The sequence below is a fragment of the Diplodia corticola genome, assembly GCF_001883845.1.
Source record: "Diplodia corticola strain CBS 112549 chromosome Unknown scaffold20, whole genome shotgun sequence".
Classification (NCBI taxonomy): Eukaryota; Fungi; Ascomycota; class Dothideomycetes; order Botryosphaeriales; family Botryosphaeriaceae; genus Diplodia; species Diplodia corticola.
In genome coordinates this window covers 33,157-51,102 of record NW_017971499.1, presented here as the reverse complement: position 1 = coordinate 51,102, position 17,946 = coordinate 33,157, and the positions used below count along the sequence as shown (strand labels likewise).

Sequence of the window (17,946 nt, the reverse complement as noted above, 5' to 3'; positions counted from 1 at the left end):
GATCGTGGTGTTCGTCTTTGGTTGGCACTTTCGCTCACTCTTGTAGGATGATGGCTAGGAATGTAGAATCACCTTTTGATGCCACGACCAGGTCCCGACAAATTGGTAGTGTACGAGATGCTGGGTTGTTGCCAGGGTGCTGCTTCTTCGAAGCCTCGGGCATTGAGAAAGGGAATACTTTAGCCAACGCCTTGGAAAACAGATGTCACTTCTGGAAATTTGTCGTCTGTCTTGTCCATCGGCTTTTGAGGGCTCTTGGTTGTTTGGAGAAGGAACTGCTCATTGATGTGAAGCGATGGTGATTACCATTCTCACGCGAATAATGTTTATGGATGCGATTTCTGATAATGATGCTATGGAGCTGTTGTAGCTGAGGGTAGTGACGACGTCGCCGTAAGTAAGAGGGCAGTCTTCAGTTAGTGCTCATCGCCATTCCGAGTTGTAAGCAGGTGTTGTACCGGAACATACCCCACACATGGTGTATGGGGATTTTTTTTTACCAGCCCCAGCCGTTGCCCCGCACCGTTTGGCTCTCTCCAACACTTCCCTTCGCGCAGATGGTATACCTCAAAGACTACTGGTCTGTTTACGTTACCGGCAAGATTGAATCACTTGCTCTGAGAGGTGGATTTCACTTTTCATCAGGGAATTACTCGTCCTTGCCTCGTCTTCATTTCTTGTTCTTCCAGGGCGCTGGGGGAAATCAGGGTACGACTATGGATGTCTACACTCTCAGAATTCTCAATGCTCGGAGAGGACCAAAGGGCAAAGTCTCAGCCATGAGAACTTATTCTAGGTTTCCTCGCACAGTTGTCCACCCACGGTTGTTTGCGGTTATGGAGTGCGGAGTAAGTTTGCGGGGAACCTTGCGGGATCATCTCGACACCCCGGCCGGTCGACCGGGGTATATGCCGAGTAATGACATTCCTTGCATATGTTCTTCGATTGTAGACTCGGGCGACTTTCTCACTCAATCAACGCTTCCATTTGATGACGGCTTCTGTGACAGTTGGGACATGCCAAAGACGAGCTTTGATCGAGCGCGAACTTCAGGTCCGATTTGGATACCCATATTTAGCCACATAGCAGAAAACAAACATGATTGTCCTGAATCTTATGGATGAATCGACAAATTGTTCAGCTTGAATAATTCCCTAGTCTGTGTCGACCACTGAGTCCCTATCCAAGCCGATGGTTGTAGAAGATTGAACCAGAATCATGTCCCAATACCCTCAAACCCCTCTTCTCTGAAGGTTCCATATGCCCAATTATCGTATACACTGCCCAAAAAGTTCCAGAAATGAAGCCTTCCCACCTGAAACCCACAAAACCTTCGTGGAATATGAGTTCAGGTCATTAACTCTTCCAAAACCTTTCCGTTCTCTCGCACTTCCACAAATTCGTTCCTCGTTCTGCTCAGAACTTCCGGCATGCCTCGTGGTCCAAGCTGGAACTCGTATTCGGGAGGTGCTCTCGACCTGATTCCCTTCCGCCTCGTCATCTCTTTCCAATCATCATCGAGGTTTCGGCTCCGTCGTTCCTTACGTTTCTCTCCCTTTCTATCTGTCTCTTCCTCTTCCTCATCGGTCGTAAAGTAACTGTTCGGTTTCCATTTCCTCCTGGCCTGCTTTCGTTGAGCTGTGCTGGTAGGGGTCTTCGGAATGACGACGGCCTACTCGGCGTGGTCAGTATCGCTGTCGTCAGGAATCATGAGAGGCCGAGAAGCGGAGCTGCCCACCGCTGAAGACGCTTTAGCCACAACAGGTGGACCTCCCATGTACCTGCCGCCTCTCGGCCGTCCGCGAGGCCTCCTGCTTGATGTGGCTGCGGCCACGCTGCTGGTGCCCCTGCCACGGGGGCTTTGCCAAGTGTTGCTTGTAGTCATCCTCCTCCGCTTATCCGGAGATGGTAGGCTGCCCGGGCTCAAGTTGAGCGCCCCGGAGCGCTGGTGAAGCAGGATGAGGTTCTTGGCATAAGAAGGCGGTATCATGACTTCTCCGGTGTCTGGATGTAAACTGTATGTCGTTCCAAGAGAAATCTCATCTTCGGGTGGCGGTTGTGAACGGGAGTCAGAGGCTTGAGCACTGCTTTTCGCTACCGTCAAAGCACCACTGCGATAGTGGTGAAGCACCATGTTCGCTACATGGCCTCTTGGAATCATAATCTCATTCGTATCCTTGTCTATACGATAGATGATTCCAAATGAGAGGTCATCGTCTGCCTGCAGCTTCATTGTTGAGCTTGAAGGAGTTGGGAGTGGAACGGATAAAAGGTCCGGTGACGCGCGACGACGAGATGGGGTGCGAGGACTGGCGTCCCGGGCACCCCTGCTGCTTGTCCCTATGTCGCTCGCTGCGGCCGAGTTTGTGGTTATACTTGAAGACGAAGGTTGATTGGGTGTCATCCAAGGTGCTGGTTGAGAGAACATGCCATATTTTTTCGAGCTCAGCCCTTGATTAGGTGTGCTCGTAGCTGAGTGTGCATACGGTACCTCGGCCTCTTCATTTCCGTCGGTGGTCGAACTAGTTTCCTCCCTGAACATTCCATGACTCTTCTTCGGAGTAACTGGCTGTTTGTCCTTTATTTCCTGACGTTTAGCCTCCTCAAGCTTCCTCGCTCCTACTTTTTCCTCGGCTGCGAGCCCCGAGAACCAGATCAGATCCTCAGTCGTGGCTTTTCCAGAAGCTACCTTGGAGTCGTAGATAGCTTTCGCTTTCTTGAATTCAGGAGCATCGTCTACGTCGGAATCGACCGTGTCACTGCTCCTTGTTCGATCAGACTTCCCTCGTGGACCGCCTTTACGTCCGCGCGATTTGCTGGGTCTGTGGGTCGCCGGACTGTTTTGGATCGCCTTATCTGAGTCCGACTCGGTCTCGGTCTCGCACCGGATGCCTTCTCCTTCCGCGTTCTCGCCGACGTCAGGATATCCGTGACGGTCCTCCCAGTACCCAGTCTTTGCCACTTTAGGCATAAACTGGCTAGAATAGCGAGCCTTCTGGCGTTGGCCAGTCACACGAGCCATCCGACTCGAAGACTCTCCATTACCGGACTCAGGCGGTGGCTTATGTCGGTATGCAGTGTTGCCACTTCTCTTGTTGAGATTATCCGACAAGGTTGACTCTTTAGGCTCTCGCGGCAAAAAAAGACTCGTGCCGTCATCTCGCTGTTCCGTACGTGGTCGCTGAGATGGGTGAGCGGCGGGGGGAGAGCTCGCCTGCTGACCCATCTCTGAGTGAGATACAGAGCCACGCGTTTCAAAGTGCGTGGCTGCAGTGACTCTTGCAGCTGGAGCTGACGAGGGACTGTATCCAAGAGCTGATGATGAAGGGCCAGCAGTTGTGTTCTGAGCGGTCATTCGGGCGATGTGTGGCGTGATCCCCGTCGATAGTGTCCGCTTTGGGATGGGCGTTGACGGTTGTTTTGTGCCCGCCATGGCCCGCGTGGTACTTTAGGAATATAGAATCAATGGCCAGGGTGGATGTCGAGGATGAGGTTTGGAGAGAAGAGAAGACGCGGGTGGTGGTCCTCTTATCTTGGGCCTCAGCCGTGACAAACATGGAAAGAGCAACTTGCGCACGCGGGGGCCCGGATAGTAGCAGAAGCGAAGCCAAAGGTGGAAGGCGGGCGCCGCAGACATAGGTTTGAGCATAACATGCACACGTGATGCAGGAAAATAAGACAGCAGAGACTTACACCTAGACGCCAAGGGCTTTACCACAACGTCGTACTCAATATGTGTCGTAGGATAACGAAAAAGGTTGAACCGAATTAAAACAGCAATTTCTTTGAGCAGTCAGCTTCTCAGCTGAAAAGTTCGTGACTGTATGTACCTGGATATCGCGCCGTGAATCCATTCTATAACCCCAGAACGCCATGCAATGTCGTAGCGCCGTGAAAAAAAAATAAGAAACACCCACTGGGGCTTTTCAAAGAAACGAGAAGACATCTACTCATCCAGCTCGTCCTCGGGCAACACCTCATCAGCTGCCAAGCCCATCTCGTGTCCCACCCTCTTCACCACCTCCCGGATCCCCTTGCACGCCGGGCTGTCCGGATACGCGTCGAGGAAGCTCTCTCCGTAATCGCACGCCATCCCGATCCTCGGATCCAGCGGCACCGCCCCCAAGAACGGGATGCCCTGCTCCTCGGCCAACTTCCTCGCGCCGCCCGTCGACGCCCTGAAGATCTGGCTCTGGTGCTTGCAGTTCGGGCACACGAACCCGCTCATGTTCTCCACGATCCCCAAGATCCTGATCCCCGCCTTCCGACAGAAATCCACCTCCTTCCTCACATCCAACAAGCTCACCTCCTGCGGCGTGCTCACCAACACCGCCCCATCCACCCCCGCCTCCTTCAAAAACGAATTCACGCTCAAATGCTCATCGCTCGTCCCCGGCGGCGTGTCCACGATCAGAAAATCCAGCTCCCCCCACTCCACATCCTTCAAAAACGTCTTGATCAGCCCATTCTTCTTCGGCCCCCGCCAAATGACCGCGTCGTCGCGATTCGGCAGCATGAACTGCACGCTCATCACGCCCAAGTTATCCGCCACCCACACGGGCTCCATGCCCGTCCCCGTCACGTGTATCGTCTCCTCCTCGACGCCCATCATCTTGGGGATGCTCGGCCCGCAAATGTCCGTGTCCATCAGCCCCACCGCGCTCGCCGGCCGCGACGCGAACGCGTGCGCCAGCATCGCCGACAGCGTGCTCTTGCCCACCCCGCCCTTGCCCGACAGCACCAGCAGCTTGTGCCGCACCCCCGCCAGCCGCGCCGCGATCAGCGGAATGTCCGGGTCCGGCCCCTTGGGCGCCGACGCGCAGATGGCTTGGTTCGGGCAGCCCGCGCACGAGTCGGCTTTGCCCGCGCTTTGCGACTCCGGGCCCGGGCAGTGTTCGGGCTCGGGCGCGACGAGCTTGGGCGCGGCTTTGAGCGGGGCGTCGAGCACCGCGGCGGCGGCGGCGCCGTCAGAGGCGCTGGGCGTTGGCGGTTCTTCGAGGGTGGGCGCCATGGTCTGGGGGGGACGAGCGCGCGCGCGGATGCGGCGTGGGGAGGGGGATCGCGAGGACGCTGTTGCGAAGGGGTGTGTGGCGAGTTGTGGCGGAAAGTGAGTCGGCGTAGTTGTGCTTCGGCCTGTTGAGCCGCAGGATTTTTTTTTGGTTGGGGACAATGGGCTGTGGTGGGCGCAGAGGTGGATGAGTGGTATGGCGGAATTCTTGCGGGTGGCGAGGGCGGCGTCATGTCCCACCGCTGCTTGGTAATGCCATCCGATGCCGCTCTCATAGGACCCTTGTGCCCCGCATCACGTGCAATTCGTCGATCGTTGATCATCCAAAACTTCATGAAATCATAGGTAGCAGCCTTTTCGCTCTCCTCATAATCTACGCAGTGTGGTGTCTAATGACGCTAGAAGCTGAAGCAACCAATTGTTCCCCGTCGCTGTCACGGACTCCTAAGCTATTTGTGTAGCTTAAGCATCACGTACGGGACCTCAACATCCTCCTCCGTCGCGTCTTCTGCCGTTATCTCGAAAATGACGTTCTTCTGGTGTCCCGGAATCTTCTTCTTCGAAATAGTCTCAACGAGCTCGCTCAATCTGCGGGGCGACGTTAGCGTGATACGGATTCGGGAGACCGAAATATCTTACTTGAGAGGCAGCCTGTCCTTCAGCTTGCTCGGCGGGTAGAAGCTGGCATACAACAAACTCACGCCCGAGCTGATCATGGTAATGCTAAGACCCTTCTTCTCGAAGTCGGCCAAGAAGTCCTTCAAGGGAATGTTCTCCACCTCAAACCTGTCCCAGAGCTTGTCGATCGTCACATCGCCGTCCGGACCCTTGTAGGTACCCTTGGGGCTGGCAATGGGTTCGCTGAAGCCGAAGAAAGGAAGCGCCAGGTTGACGAAACCGTTCTTGTACTGCTCAATGTCCGTCTTGTCGTCCAGGATCTTGTAAAGCTCTAGGTTCACAAGGCCCGTGACGAGAGCCGTCGTCGTCGCGATGGCCGGGATAATCTTACCAGCGATGAACTTGGTCTTGTGGCGATCAGCCGGCTGGATCTTGTAGTTCTCGGCACGCAGGTTGCTCGCCGCCGCGATGAAGTCGATGTGGAAGTTGGTGTCGTCATCCTTCTCGAACTCGACCGGCTCCAGCTTGAAGCCTGCGAGCGACTTCGGTGCCGGTAGCGAATCGACGATCTTGGAGAGATCAGTATCACCCGATCCGCTGCTGGCGTTGGGGTCGGGATCGTTGTCGCTGGCCTGAATCTTGACGCCGGGATCAGGCTTGAAGTCAGGAACGATCATGTCGTCCAGAACCTTCAAGTATTGCTCTTTGGCGAAACCCTTGGGGCTGATCTTGTAGTTGAAGGCGTGCAAGTTGGCACCAGCCTCGATGAACTTGAAATGAGTGGGGTTGCTAGGGTCGAACTTGAGCGGGTCGGGAGCGCGCTTCGGCCCTGACCAGAAAGGCTGTCCGCTCGACGTCTTCGAGTCCTTGGGGAAGTTGTAAAGAAGCTGGGCAATGTTGTTGTTGTACTGCTTCTCGAACTGGTACCTGGCCCAGATGACGCAGTCCTCGAAAGTAAGAGGCTTGTCCGTAACCAAGAAGTCACGGAGAGTCTCCAACGTCTGCTTCTCATTACCGGACTGCTTCAGAGCACTGCCTAGGTAGTTCGGTTGCGTAAGGTACATGTTGACCACCTCCGCAGGCTGGGCAAAGTAGCTGTGGAAGAGATCCTTGGCCCAAGCGATGGTGTGCTCGATCCTGTTGGGGAAACTCTTCAAGGTGCACATGGGGAACGACTGCTCGGGCGGATCCTGAGAGCTGGAGTACGATTCGGTGATGTGCGGAAGTACAACCTGGGTGTTACCCTTGGTTCCGAGAGTGCCACTGTCCAGCAGAGACTTGCGGAAGAAAACGCACCGACGGTCCACGTAAGTGCGGGCCTCCACGTTGTCGAGGGCATTCGTGACAGAAGTCAAGTTCTGCCAGAAGTCCTCGTTGAAGATATGCTCCGTATCCGCACCAACTCTTTCCCTCATCGTAACAATGTGGCCCTTCAAGTCAGGGTTCATGGCCTCGACAGCCTCTGCTGCGCACTCGCTCTTCAGCTTTCCAACATCCTTGGGTCTGAATAGGAACTGGCGGTTAAGGTTGCTCTTTTCAATCTGATCCATATCCGTCACCCAGATCTTGCCCTCAGGACCACTTGCGACACCCATCAGTGCCCAGTTCTTAAGCATTTCGCATCCAATAGCACCAGCGCCCACCAAGAACTCCTTGACATTTGCGATCTTGTCCTGGAACTCCTTGCCGAAGACAGCAATCTGGCCATCGTAGCGGGTGCCCAGAGGTTTGCAGTTTTCCTCGGAACGGGTGGTGGAGGTAGGGAGTGACTCGAGCGAGTCAAAGTGCAACCACTGCACGATCGGATGGAACTTTCCGGAGACAGACTTGAGGACCTCCTGCGCTGCAAGGCCACCGTAGAAAGCAGCGATGGGGCTGACGTCACCACGAGCCTGGTAGCTGAGCTCCTTGATGATTTTCTCATCCAACTCCACCTGCTCTTCGCCCTGGGTAGCAAGTGCTTGGGCAACCTTCAAAACCTCAGCAGCATCAGCTTCGTGGTGCGGGCGCGGGAATTCGCCGTTGTGCTGTTCCGCAAATGCGTGGAGAGCCTGGATACCAACGTGGAGTTGGGCAGGGCGGTCGAACTTGGCAAAGTCCGACATCATCAAGGTAGGCTTCTTCAGCTGCTGGCTAAGAGGCTCAAAGTCCAGAATCTTTGGCATCTTGACCTGCGTGTACAATCCGCCGCGCTTATATTGGCCCAGGCCGGAGACATCGCCGATGCTGAAAGTGTAAGGGCCAGTGACCTTGATCTTGCGAGGGGCGGCATCGTTGAGGCCTTCCATACCCTCGATCTCGGAGAAAGTTACAAAATCGCCATCCTCGAGGCCGTGCCTTGTCTCGTCCAAAGCCGAAACGTTGCCCTCGTCATCGACTCCTGCGACAATGCCGCTCAGAACGTTCTCACCATTGGGGTCTCCAACAGTGAAGTTCTTGCCGAAATCCGTGAAGATGGTTCCAAACAGACCGTATGTATCGGTAATAACGACGTAGATGCCGTTCGCGTGGCAATAGTCGGCGATGGTGATCTGGTCGCGGAGTGGCGTGTCGGTTAGGACAACGCATTGGAACTGCTTCAACTGAGCCAGATCTGAGGTGAGATCCTTGCCGAGGAACTCATTGACGGGTACGTAAGGGTTCAGTTCGGATACACGGGGCACAGTCACGGAAGCACGCGGCTTGCCGACATCTTCGGGGTGGAGGAAGAACTGCGCCGACAGGTCCTGGATCGTGGCAGGCTTGGGGTCGTAGAGTGTGAGCGACTTGACGCCAGCAAGAGCGATGTTCTTTGCGATTTCGACGCCCAGGCCGCGCAGGCCGACGATGAGGATGTTGGAGGAACCCATGCGCTTCATGGCCTCATGACCCAGCACGTAGAGCTGCCTGCTGTACAGCGACTCGTCGATCTCACCAGAAGCATCCTTGAGCTGCTCGGCCGCTGCAGCGGGGTTGTCGATCTGCATTTTGTCCTTGAATAAACGAGTGAGCACGGACTTGACGTAGCACTGCAGAAGACGTCAAAGTGTAGGCGACTGTGCGAAGGCAGCGGGGTAAGCTGCACGAGGCGATGGCGAGGGCGGCTTTCTTACCGTCATAGCTTTCTTGACTGGACTCCCAAGGTCCTCGGATGATGGCTTTCTCTTCCCCAGCTTGGCTGTTCCGTTGGTGTTGGCGTCCAGCGTCGCGGGGTGTGGCGATGAGGATGATGACGCTGTATCGCGGTGGGGCGGAATCGTGACGAGAGGAGCAGGGCGCACGATGTGGTCGGGAGAGCAAAGGCGGGGTGATGGGCGGACGGAGGGTGGCGGCGTCCGGACAAGTGGTCTGTAGAGAGCGTGGGGAGAGCTGTTGGTGTTGAGGTTGAGAGGGGAGCAGATGAGCTGCAACCGGTGTCACAGCGGCGAGCGCAGGGCTGGGAAGCTGCCGCCGCGATTACACAATCAGCCCCACCTCATGTGCTGCCTGAGGCACCAACACGGCGTCATCACTCATCAGCATCCCCAATGCTGCTGTCTGCTTTGGGCCATTGTGCCATTGCGTAAGATTGCGCTACAGCGCACTTTTCTTCTGTCACGCTCGCTGTTTCGTAGAATGTATACGAGGTCTTGCTGCACTTGCTGCACGTTCTGCGCCAAGAAATCAGCACGTATGCCTCAGGCAGCAATTCATTTCCACTCAAGACGGACTTTCCCTTTTTCCCATAGCCTGCCGCCTTGCCCTGAAAATCACATGCCAAATCGTCACGCCCGCGGGCACTTCTGTCGAGACTACCTAAGAGAACGTTGTAGGCAGAACCAGGCTCGGCGATGGCGGGTTTTCTACCTCCAGACGCCTAGCGCCATCGAACCCCGGGACGAACAGCGTCACGCGTCCATGGTCACTCTACCCCATCGGCTGCTTTACCACTCTTACGTGCGTTTGCTCGGCTGGCAACTTACGGCAGGACAGTGCGCGAGCAAGCCCAGCGCGGCATGAAGCAACTCTGAAGCTGCTGCAACGCGACGTCTGAGATGCTACGCTCTACCCCGCCAGGCCCTGGGTTCCTAGAGTACCGAGAATGCCCGCGCTAGCTGCAAGTTCAGCGTCTCCCGGGACATGGTGATGTAAAGCAGAGTGAGCATGTGGCTCGACTGATTTTGTCGTGTAATAATAATAATCAGATGCTGGCCGGCGAGAGCGGCCCGCATGGCCTTACGTCGAGAGGCCGTCGTCCCATTCGTGCATCTCAACAGATTCACACCGGAGGAATGAGGCTCGTCGCGGACGGCTGGCGCCTGCGGCGCTTGAGACACAGTGGCCCCGAACAACGCACTTGCCAGCTATGCATACGAGAGCAGCCCGCCTCATGTTGTGGGAGGAATGGGCAGACGCGTGCACCGAGGTGGCAATGACGACAGCAAGGGCAGCCGGGACCATTTGCAGCAGCATTTTATTGCCGCGGGGCAGAGAGGAGCAGAGGCAGGTCCATCGCAGGCTGCTTATGCGGGCTGGTTGTGCGGGCTGGGGAGGGGTGCCAGCCAAGGATCGGCAAGGCGAGCGACGCCCAGCGGGAAGCAGCACAGACGCGCCACCGGTCGCTCCCCAAAGCGGCAGGGCTGGATGCGGACATAGGCCCCGCCTATCTCCTTCTGACGCCTCGACCCGCTCCAAGTTGATCGCACCTCTACGGATTACATCCAGCCTCTGTCTCGCCCAACCGTCAAGCTTCTGTTCTCCGGCTCGCCCGAACCACCTGCCGGCCGCCGCGCCCTTTTCGCCGCCAGTTTCGCCGCCCTGCACGCACGGGCCGCCGCCGACCGCGCCGGTTGAGCCCCTCTTGCACATTCCTCCTTATACGCTGCTCCGCTCAGCTGCTCCGGCGCCATTGCATCCTGTCCCTCTTCTCCGCTGCCGCTCTGCGCTGCCGCTTGTGCCCAGCCAATTCTCCCCCTTCTCCCGTATTCCGCTCTATCCCGCCGTCTCGTCGAATCTCGCAAAAGCCTGCTGCCAATTACGGCCATTCTTATTCACTTGTAGCTTCCACGTCAGCTCCGCCTGCAGCAACCTCGCCGACCAACTTGCTGACGTTGTGCGTAGATAATGCCTTCTTTGCTTGAGTTGTCAAATGAGATCCTCCATGAAATCCTTCTGCTCGTGGACCCGGGAGACCTGGCCTGCCTGGCGCAGTGCTGCCGTTCATTACGCACCTTCATAAACGACAGCGAACTCCTTTGGAAGGACTTCTATCTCCGGAATTTTGTGAGCCGCCCGTCCAACTTCCCATGCAATTTCTACTAATTGCCCTTAGGACGATCCCCGTTTGCAAAGGCAAGACGTCAAGTTTTCTTGGCAGGCTGACTTCTCCCGGATGTGGAAGCTGAACTTGCTTCTTTCCTCAGAAAGTGTCGAATCCAAAGTCGGTATCCTGACACCAGCTCCTTCGCCACCGCTGACCATCCCAGAAAGCAAATTTTCCCTTCATTTCCTCGGCAGTGGACGATTTGGTCGCACTCTCTTCTTCGTGCAGCCAGTCTTCTGCGACTGCTCGCTTCCTGCGCCGCCACTTTGGTGAATCCAGTACGACGAACAGGGCTGCAATATTATCAGGCTCTTCCTTGTACCATCGGGCTGGTAGCGAGGTCCAGAAGCCCTTTGACGACGAGTGTGACCGCCAGATGAGTGCGAAATTGGCTGTCCTCCATGGTGTGCCGATGGAGCTTTCCGACAGGAGACAAACGAAACCCGTTCATAGCTACGCAAGATCCCGGGTTTACGACCTCCGGCGGTACACGGATGAGACTTTGTGGGGTCCATTCATGGACGATGGTTCTCAGCGCGTTGACTGGGAAAATCTGGAGAGCCTTCTAATCGTCTTGTCCTGGAACATCAACCGCTTTTGCGAACGGGCCTATGGCCGGTTCCGTCCCCTTTGGAATGTTCCGTTCACGGGGGTCCCCACAAACAGTTTTCGCAGCAAGGCTCCGTACAGATTCGCAGACGATCCTTCAGATGATGATTCCGGCATGTTAGAAGCGATGCACATGATCACCCCGGCAACTTCGACAGATGCGCCTAACTTTCAGCGCGTAGATTCACCCCTGAACAACACGCATTCGTTGCTGGATGAGCAAGATCCGTACGGTGTTACTGGGACCTGGGCGAGGGTAAGCCAAAGCTGAACTCACCAAACCGAAGCAAGGCTGACGAGTCATTCCAGATTGTCTGCTTTCTGGGTCAGTATCCGAGACAGGCGAGCTAACGGGATCAATATGCCGATGCTGACTTGTCCAGACTACACTGAGTTGTACCACTTTAACTTTGAAGGTCATCCCATCCCGGACAATCAACCAAGGGAACCCATCACAACACCAGAAGCAATTCGTTTCATCACACTCAATCTCCGCGTCAGGCGGATTGAGGCTCCTGGACCTGGCGATGGACAAGAGCTCCCAATTGTGCATTTCGTAGGCACATCACGCTCCATGCACTCTTCATGGGATCCCAACGCCAATTCGAAGATCAGAGGTATGTCCTGCAGCTTTCGCACGCCGTTGTAACCGATTTGACCATGGCGGCAGGCACCGTGCGGCAAACGCCCGAGGGTTACGTCCGATGGACATCTTTCTCCATCTTCCATGGGTAAGGATAACAAGTTGTAGATGCAGAGTTCGCCGGGTTGGCTAATCGAGTCGTCACAGCGAGGAACGGTGGCGCAGTGAGTGTGTCCAGATAGGAGGGCTGCGGTCCGCGCGCGGAATGCTGGGGACGTGGTTCGACAAGTGGGTAACCTAGTTCTATCGTCAGTCTCTATATGCTGACCGTTTCTCAGGGACAACAACCCAGAAGGGCCAGCGGGCCCGACCGCATTCTGGAAGATCTCGGACAGCCTTATGAAGGGCGCCGGTCACCCTCCATTACTCCCTTTGACCTGATTAACCTCAGAGAAAGTCGTCTGGTGTTCTTGTCCGCTCTCAAGCGAGTCCTAGCCATGGCCTGAGCTGGTGAGAATGCGGCGTTTCCGTTCCTCCACGGTCGGCGCGCTGAAGCGAGGCCGCCTCTATATGGGTCTCTAGTCGCAGAGAAACACCAGCCAGACTCGATCGGTATAGGGGCGCAAGTTTCAATTAATGGATTCTCGAGAAGTTGATGGTACTGGTATCGACCGGCGCGCTGGTGCAGCAAGACAACGGTGGCTTGGGTTCAGTGAGGTCCTGGCGGATATTGGGACAATTTCGACTCATGCAGAACGGCGGTAGAGACAGCAACACGTCCACACCAACAATGAGCATGAAGACCCTGCGACTGTATTGTTGGCTTGAAGCTTGCAAAGGACCGAGACGAACTGTGCCCCCCCTAGTCTTGAAACGAAGCTCGTCTAGCGTCGCCGCCAGCTAAAAGCAGTATGGTACGGTGGCAGCAGCCGGCCGGCGCTCCGGGAGCTGCACATCGATACAAAGCCCATCCTAATACGGCAATCCGGGTAGCTATCGCTTTTTACTAACGACGGTCTGTTCAAGCACCTAAGATGGCCAGCCCGTCGCATGTCCTCGCCGGACTACCGCCGGCCTGCGGAGACGCCAACGTCGATTTTCAATGGCCAGATCCAAGCCTGCGCCGCCCAGGCGGATGCGTATCAGCCCAGCCAAAGCCCGCACGGCTTGTGTCACCTGCAGGTAAGATACCACCGGCCTCGTCATCAACGGACCTGGATCATGCCTGATAGAGTAAGTAACTGATCATGGCCAAGAAAGCGGGGCATCAAGTGCGATCAGCAGCGCCCAGAATGCGAAAGGTAAGGTTTGCCCTCTTCGGCTGCTGCAGACGCCAGCACCACAAAAGCCCCAGTGGATCCCCGAAAATGCTCCTCTGCCTCCTGTTTCCCAATCCCTAAACTACCCGCCTGACGGCTCGGTCTTCGTCTCTCCACAGATGCATCAGCAGTGGTCGGATATGCTTTGGTCATGCAGCTCCCTCTCATGGGGCAAGCGAGGGGCTGGTTGTTTCCCCTGTGCAGTTTGCTAGCGCAACGATCGAGCCCATCTCACGGCAGCTCTTCGATGGCGGTGGCACTCCCCAAGAGCGACGAGCTCTTGACTTCTTCGTACGCACGGCACCGCGGCTCTCGGGGTACTTCGATGCGATCTTCTGGGGCCGGCATGTGCTACAGTTTGGACAACGTGAGCCAGCCCTCCAGACTGCTGTCATGGCCGTTAGCTCAGCTCACGAGCAGTGGGAGGTGGAGGCCCAGGTGTTGGAGGTGTCGGATGGCTCTCGTGGGCAGTTTACGCTACGGCAGTATAACAAAGCCATTTCTCGCCTATCCGAGCAAGCATATGGCGCACCCCAGTCCAGCCGCACGCTCCTGCTGACGTGCATCCTCTTCGTGTGTCTCGAATTCCTGCGCGGCGACACCACATGGCCCATACGCTCAATGGCCTCAACATACTAAACACCTAGCAAGCTGACGTCGCAACGCACAAGTCCAAGAGCTACTCAGACTGCCAGAGTAAGGAAGAGTTTGTCGACGACAACCTGGCCCCAATCTCTACAGGCTCAGCGTCATCTCAATCTTTTGGGGCAGCCAGCCCTGATTGTCCACGCAATACCGCCTTCGATGGACGGCAGCGAACCGCCCTCTCAGCCAGGCGGGTTCTCGTTCCGGACGCTGGATGAGGCGAGGGACGCACTCATCGACATTCAAAATTCGGGACTGCGTTTCATGTGGGTCACCATGGAGAAGAAGTATCAGGGGGCCATTGCAACGACCGAAATACTCGAGCAAGTTCGGTTAGAGATGAGGCTGGCAGAATGGCATCGTGCACTAGATGAGTTCGAGGGGCAGCTTGCGCGCCGACCGAAAATTCAGATCACCCAACAGGCAAGGACAGCCGAAGAGGACAGCCTGATCATCCTGCGTCTGCTCTACTACGTCGCGCACATCTGGCTTTCCAGCTGCCTGTCCTTGAAGGAGACTGCCTTCGACGCCTTCATCTCCGAGTTCCAGCAGATTAACGCTCTTTCTGACGGCCTGCTGTCGCGACGTAGATCGCACGCGTCGTCATCCTCAGGCTTTTACTCCACCTCGTCCTCATCCTGTTCCCCCGCTACCGGGGCTTCCTCCGGAACCATTTCCTTCGACACGGAGCTGGTCGGCCCTTTGTACTTCACCGCCATCAAATGTCGCGACCCTGCCACCCGCCGCCAGACGTTCGCGCTGCTGGAACAATGCAACATGCGCGAGGCTGCAATTGACCCACACTGCGCCAGTCAACTCACAGCCGCCATCATGCAAATCGAGGAGGCAGCCATGCAGCTTGCAGCCCAGTGTGGAGTCACGACCGCATCCCCAACACACACAGCAGCACCCCAACCATCATCATCATCCCACGATACCGAGCCACCTTTGCCGTCGTCGCGTCTCGACACCGCCGCCATGTTCTCCTCACTGCCGGCAGCACGAGAAAGCACAACCCACCACCGCCAACATCGTCACGACCAGCAACAACAGCAACAACAGCAGCCACAATACCACCCCCACCACCACCACCGGCAACAACCCCCAGACCATCTCCGTCACAATCACCACAGCCTCCTCCCCCCGGAGCATGCCCGCATCACCCACGTCGTCAGCCCACCCACAACGGCCCCGGCCGGTGCTACTACCTCCATGCCGCCATCCGATACGGCGGCCCGGTTGCCGCGCGAGGCTGACCGCCTCGTGGCTTACTACGAGCCGCAGGCCCGCATGCAGGCGGCGCAGGGGTCTTCGGGCGGGCTGTCGTACAGGATGGTGGACGGGGGTGGTGGTGGTGGTGAGGGAGATGCCGAGATGGGAGGGAGGCACAGGGGCTTTGCTGGTGGCCGTGGCGACGGCGGCGGCGGCGGCGATGAGATGGGCCGACGTGGAGGGGGGCAACGTGGTCGTGGTTATGGTCATGGTCGTGAGAGACAGGGGCAGGGACAGGCTTTGGGGCAAGGTGAGTGGTGGCCGCAACAATACCAACAACAACAACAGCAGCAGCAGCAGCAGCAGCAGCAGCAGCATCTTTATTACCCATATCGTCGTGACCAGCATTTCCATGGGTAGATGAGGTGGCTGAAGTCTCATTGTTACTCTCTTGGCGGCGGTTCTCGATACGTTTGGTTTTTTTCGCCGTCGCCTCGATATCCTCGGATCGAATCGGATCCTAATAATGTCGATACGGCTGCCTTTGCGACACCTCAGCTGAGTAGATGTACGGGAGTAGGGAGGGCCGGTTGGGTTGCATGGGGCTGAGGGATACTTTCGATACCATCATACAGCTGCTGGAATTTTCCGGTCTTGTACATCCTTAGGTTCCTGATCTCGGATGAGGAATGAGGAATGTCTTCTTTCATGCTGAAATCCTTCCTGCTCCCTTTCTGCTGCCTGTGAATTTGAAGTAAGTGGCTCTTTGAGTGGACGCGTATACGTACTTCTGATCAACGCAATTGCTTCTACACCAGTCACATATCTCTTGAGCTAAACGATCGATCGGCTTCGCGATCACGCCGGCGTAAGTGGTGAACAACTTCTCGGTATGCTCGTTCGGCGGATACAAGCAGGCTAATCCTCTAGATGAAGGGGGGCCCTTCAAGAAAAGGAGGCATCCTTAAGTCTTGCAGGTAGATGCTCTAGTGTACCCGTTGAATATGCTGAAATTTCAAGCAAGGTTGGGTTCGGTTCGGTCCTACCAAACAATGTGCAAGAATTGATGCGGCTATTAAATCAGGACGGAGACAATTTTAACTTGGGCTTCTTATACCGATCCCGAAGCCCCTCTCACCATGCTTCAGACGTACGACAGCCTCTATTGCACAATTCTCTGCAATGTATCAATTCAAAGGAAAGGAAGGAGCAGATGTGGTTCAGATTGCCCTAGAGAACCCCGATTCCGCAGGCTGAATCACCTTCCAAAAACTCTTTTCTTTGAAGTGCTCCCTGAATCTGGTTTGAACGAGATCGGAGTCCGCGTCCACCCTTTCCATGTACTACTTAAATCCCATCTGCAAAAGGTCGTACGTGGCTTTGTCCATCGCAGTGACGCCCAGCAGCTCGTTGTGCCCAATCTTGGAGAAGTTGAATGCCACCGCCACAGCCGCTACACCCTGGAATAACAGTGGCTCTGGAGCCTTTGCGGTAGGCTTGAAGGACGGGTCTTGCGGCGATTGCGACACGTTTTGCGTCGTGTGCCCGTGACGTTCACTCTCTCCCCGGGGCCGGGAAGCCTAGCCAGTTCCGGGAGGCTCAGAAAATCACAAGGTTGATGCAGCCGGCTTAAAGTTGCGGTCAAATCAAGTAACTTTTCGTGAAGCCTACGAACAACATCTAAAATTGTTGTTGTGCATTTGATTCATTATCTGTATCTCGTGAAACATCTAAGTCTTTGAAATGTCCCCCTCAAATGTGACAAAACGACATACAGGTGATCTCCTGTAGCTCAACCTAGTATCTAATCAATATCGATCATGATTGTTCTCAGCCATGCTTCTTTATAGACGTCTTCTGTTTCCTCTAAACGCTACTCGTTCAAAGAGTTGGTTCCCTCGGAGCTCCCTCGAGAATCGCCGCTCAATAAAAAAGATTTCTTTTACCGCCTCAGAATTCTTGTCCAAAGACAACTCCCCTATCCTCTCTCCCAAGTCTTCTTCCTGAGAGCACCGCTCTCAGATGTATTCTTCAGAGTTGTCGTAGGTGCCAGACCGTGTTGTATCCGTGACTCTGTCTGCGCCATTCGCGGTCGGTCATACGATCAGGAGAAACAGCATGGCACACCGTCGGGATGACCACCTCCTCTTTCTTCGCTCCAAGCCCCTCAACGAGCTTCCCCACCTCCTTCAGCATATTGGCGTACGCGGCATCGTCGTCTTTCTCAAACATGACCATGCTGGGACACGGGTCGGCGGGATCACCGAGGAGGACGGCCAGCAAGTTGAGTCTGTGGCGAACCCTCAGTGTACGTAAGAGGTTGTCATCAACCCTCCGGAAGAGACTTTGCACCGTAGGGCAGTCTTCCAGGGCAAATTTCATGGGCTCGAGCGGCCTGCAGTTCAGTATGTATATGCTGAGCTTGATCTTCGGCCGTGCTCCGTGTGCTTGTTGCGAGGAACGATTCTGCTTCGTAGCTTTTTGTACGAGCATCTTGTCCTGCTCGTGGGACGTCGTGGCGTTCTGGAGGACGGGTTGCATTGCGATACTATCAGGAAGCTGTGGGCTTCTCCAAATTTTAAAATACACACGCGTAGGAGATTTGGATCAGGGCATCGATATCGCTACCAACCGTTCGAATTTCGTCTATTTAGCCAAAAAAGAAACCCCC

The 17,946-nt window shown here is 55.8% G+C and overlaps 6 protein-coding genes across 6 annotated transcripts; 2 read left to right on the top strand and 4 right to left on the bottom strand.

Annotated features, from left to right (window-relative positions):
- Window positions 1-1,348: 1,348 nt before the first annotated feature.
- Window positions 1,349-3,355, bottom strand: BKCO1_2000019 (uncharacterized protein; the record flags this gene model as incomplete). The annotated part of the gene is made up of 2 exons (XM_020272196.1): window positions 1,349-1,672; window positions 1,739-3,355. The coding sequence occupies 2 exons, from the start codon at window positions 3,353-3,355 to the stop codon at window positions 1,349-1,351; spliced, it is 1,941 nt and encodes a 646-aa protein (XP_020131113.1).
- Window positions 3,356-3,946: 591 nt separating this feature from the next.
- On the bottom strand, window positions 3,947-5,011 carry BKCO1_2000018 (cytosolic fe-s cluster assembly factor nbp35; the record flags this gene model as incomplete). Its single annotated transcript, XM_020272195.1, has 1 exon — window positions 3,947-5,011. One exon carries the CDS (start codon window positions 5,009-5,011, stop codon window positions 3,947-3,949), a length of 1,065 nt encoding a protein of 354 aa, XP_020131112.1.
- A 446-nt stretch (window positions 5,012-5,457) lies between these two features.
- BKCO1_2000017 (ubiquitin-activating enzyme e1 1) lies at window positions 5,458-9,127 on the bottom strand (the record flags this gene model as incomplete). Its single annotated transcript, XM_020272194.1, has 4 exons — window positions 5,458-5,596; window positions 5,648-8,634; window positions 8,719-9,009; window positions 9,080-9,127. The coding sequence occupies 4 exons, from the start codon at window positions 9,125-9,127 to the stop codon at window positions 5,458-5,460; spliced, it is 3,465 nt and encodes a 1,154-aa protein (XP_020131105.1).
- A 1,581-nt stretch (window positions 9,128-10,708) lies between these two features.
- On the top strand, window positions 10,709-12,540 carry BKCO1_2000016 (f-box domain-containing protein; the record flags this gene model as incomplete). Its single annotated transcript, XM_020272193.1, has 8 exons — window positions 10,709-10,867; window positions 10,917-11,024; window positions 11,071-11,772; window positions 11,826-11,841; window positions 11,900-12,133; window positions 12,187-12,247; window positions 12,307-12,387; window positions 12,438-12,540. The coding sequence occupies 8 exons, from the start codon at window positions 10,709-10,711 to the stop codon at window positions 12,538-12,540; spliced, it is 1,464 nt and encodes a 487-aa protein (XP_020131104.1).
- A 1,682-nt stretch (window positions 12,541-14,222) lies between these two features.
- Window positions 14,223-15,695, top strand: BKCO1_2000015 (c6 zinc finger domain protein; the record flags this gene model as incomplete). Its single annotated transcript, XM_020272186.1, has 1 exon — window positions 14,223-15,695. The coding sequence occupies one exon, from the start codon at window positions 14,223-14,225 to the stop codon at window positions 15,693-15,695; it is 1,473 nt and encodes a 490-aa protein (XP_020131107.1).
- Window positions 15,696-17,306: 1,611 nt separating this feature from the next.
- BKCO1_2000014 (uncharacterized protein) lies at window positions 17,307-17,816 on the bottom strand (the record flags this gene model as incomplete). The annotated part of the gene is made up of 1 exon (XM_020272175.1): window positions 17,307-17,816. The coding sequence occupies one exon, from the start codon at window positions 17,814-17,816 to the stop codon at window positions 17,307-17,309; it is 510 nt and encodes a 169-aa protein (XP_020131106.1).
- Window positions 17,817-17,946: the final 130 nt, after the last annotated feature.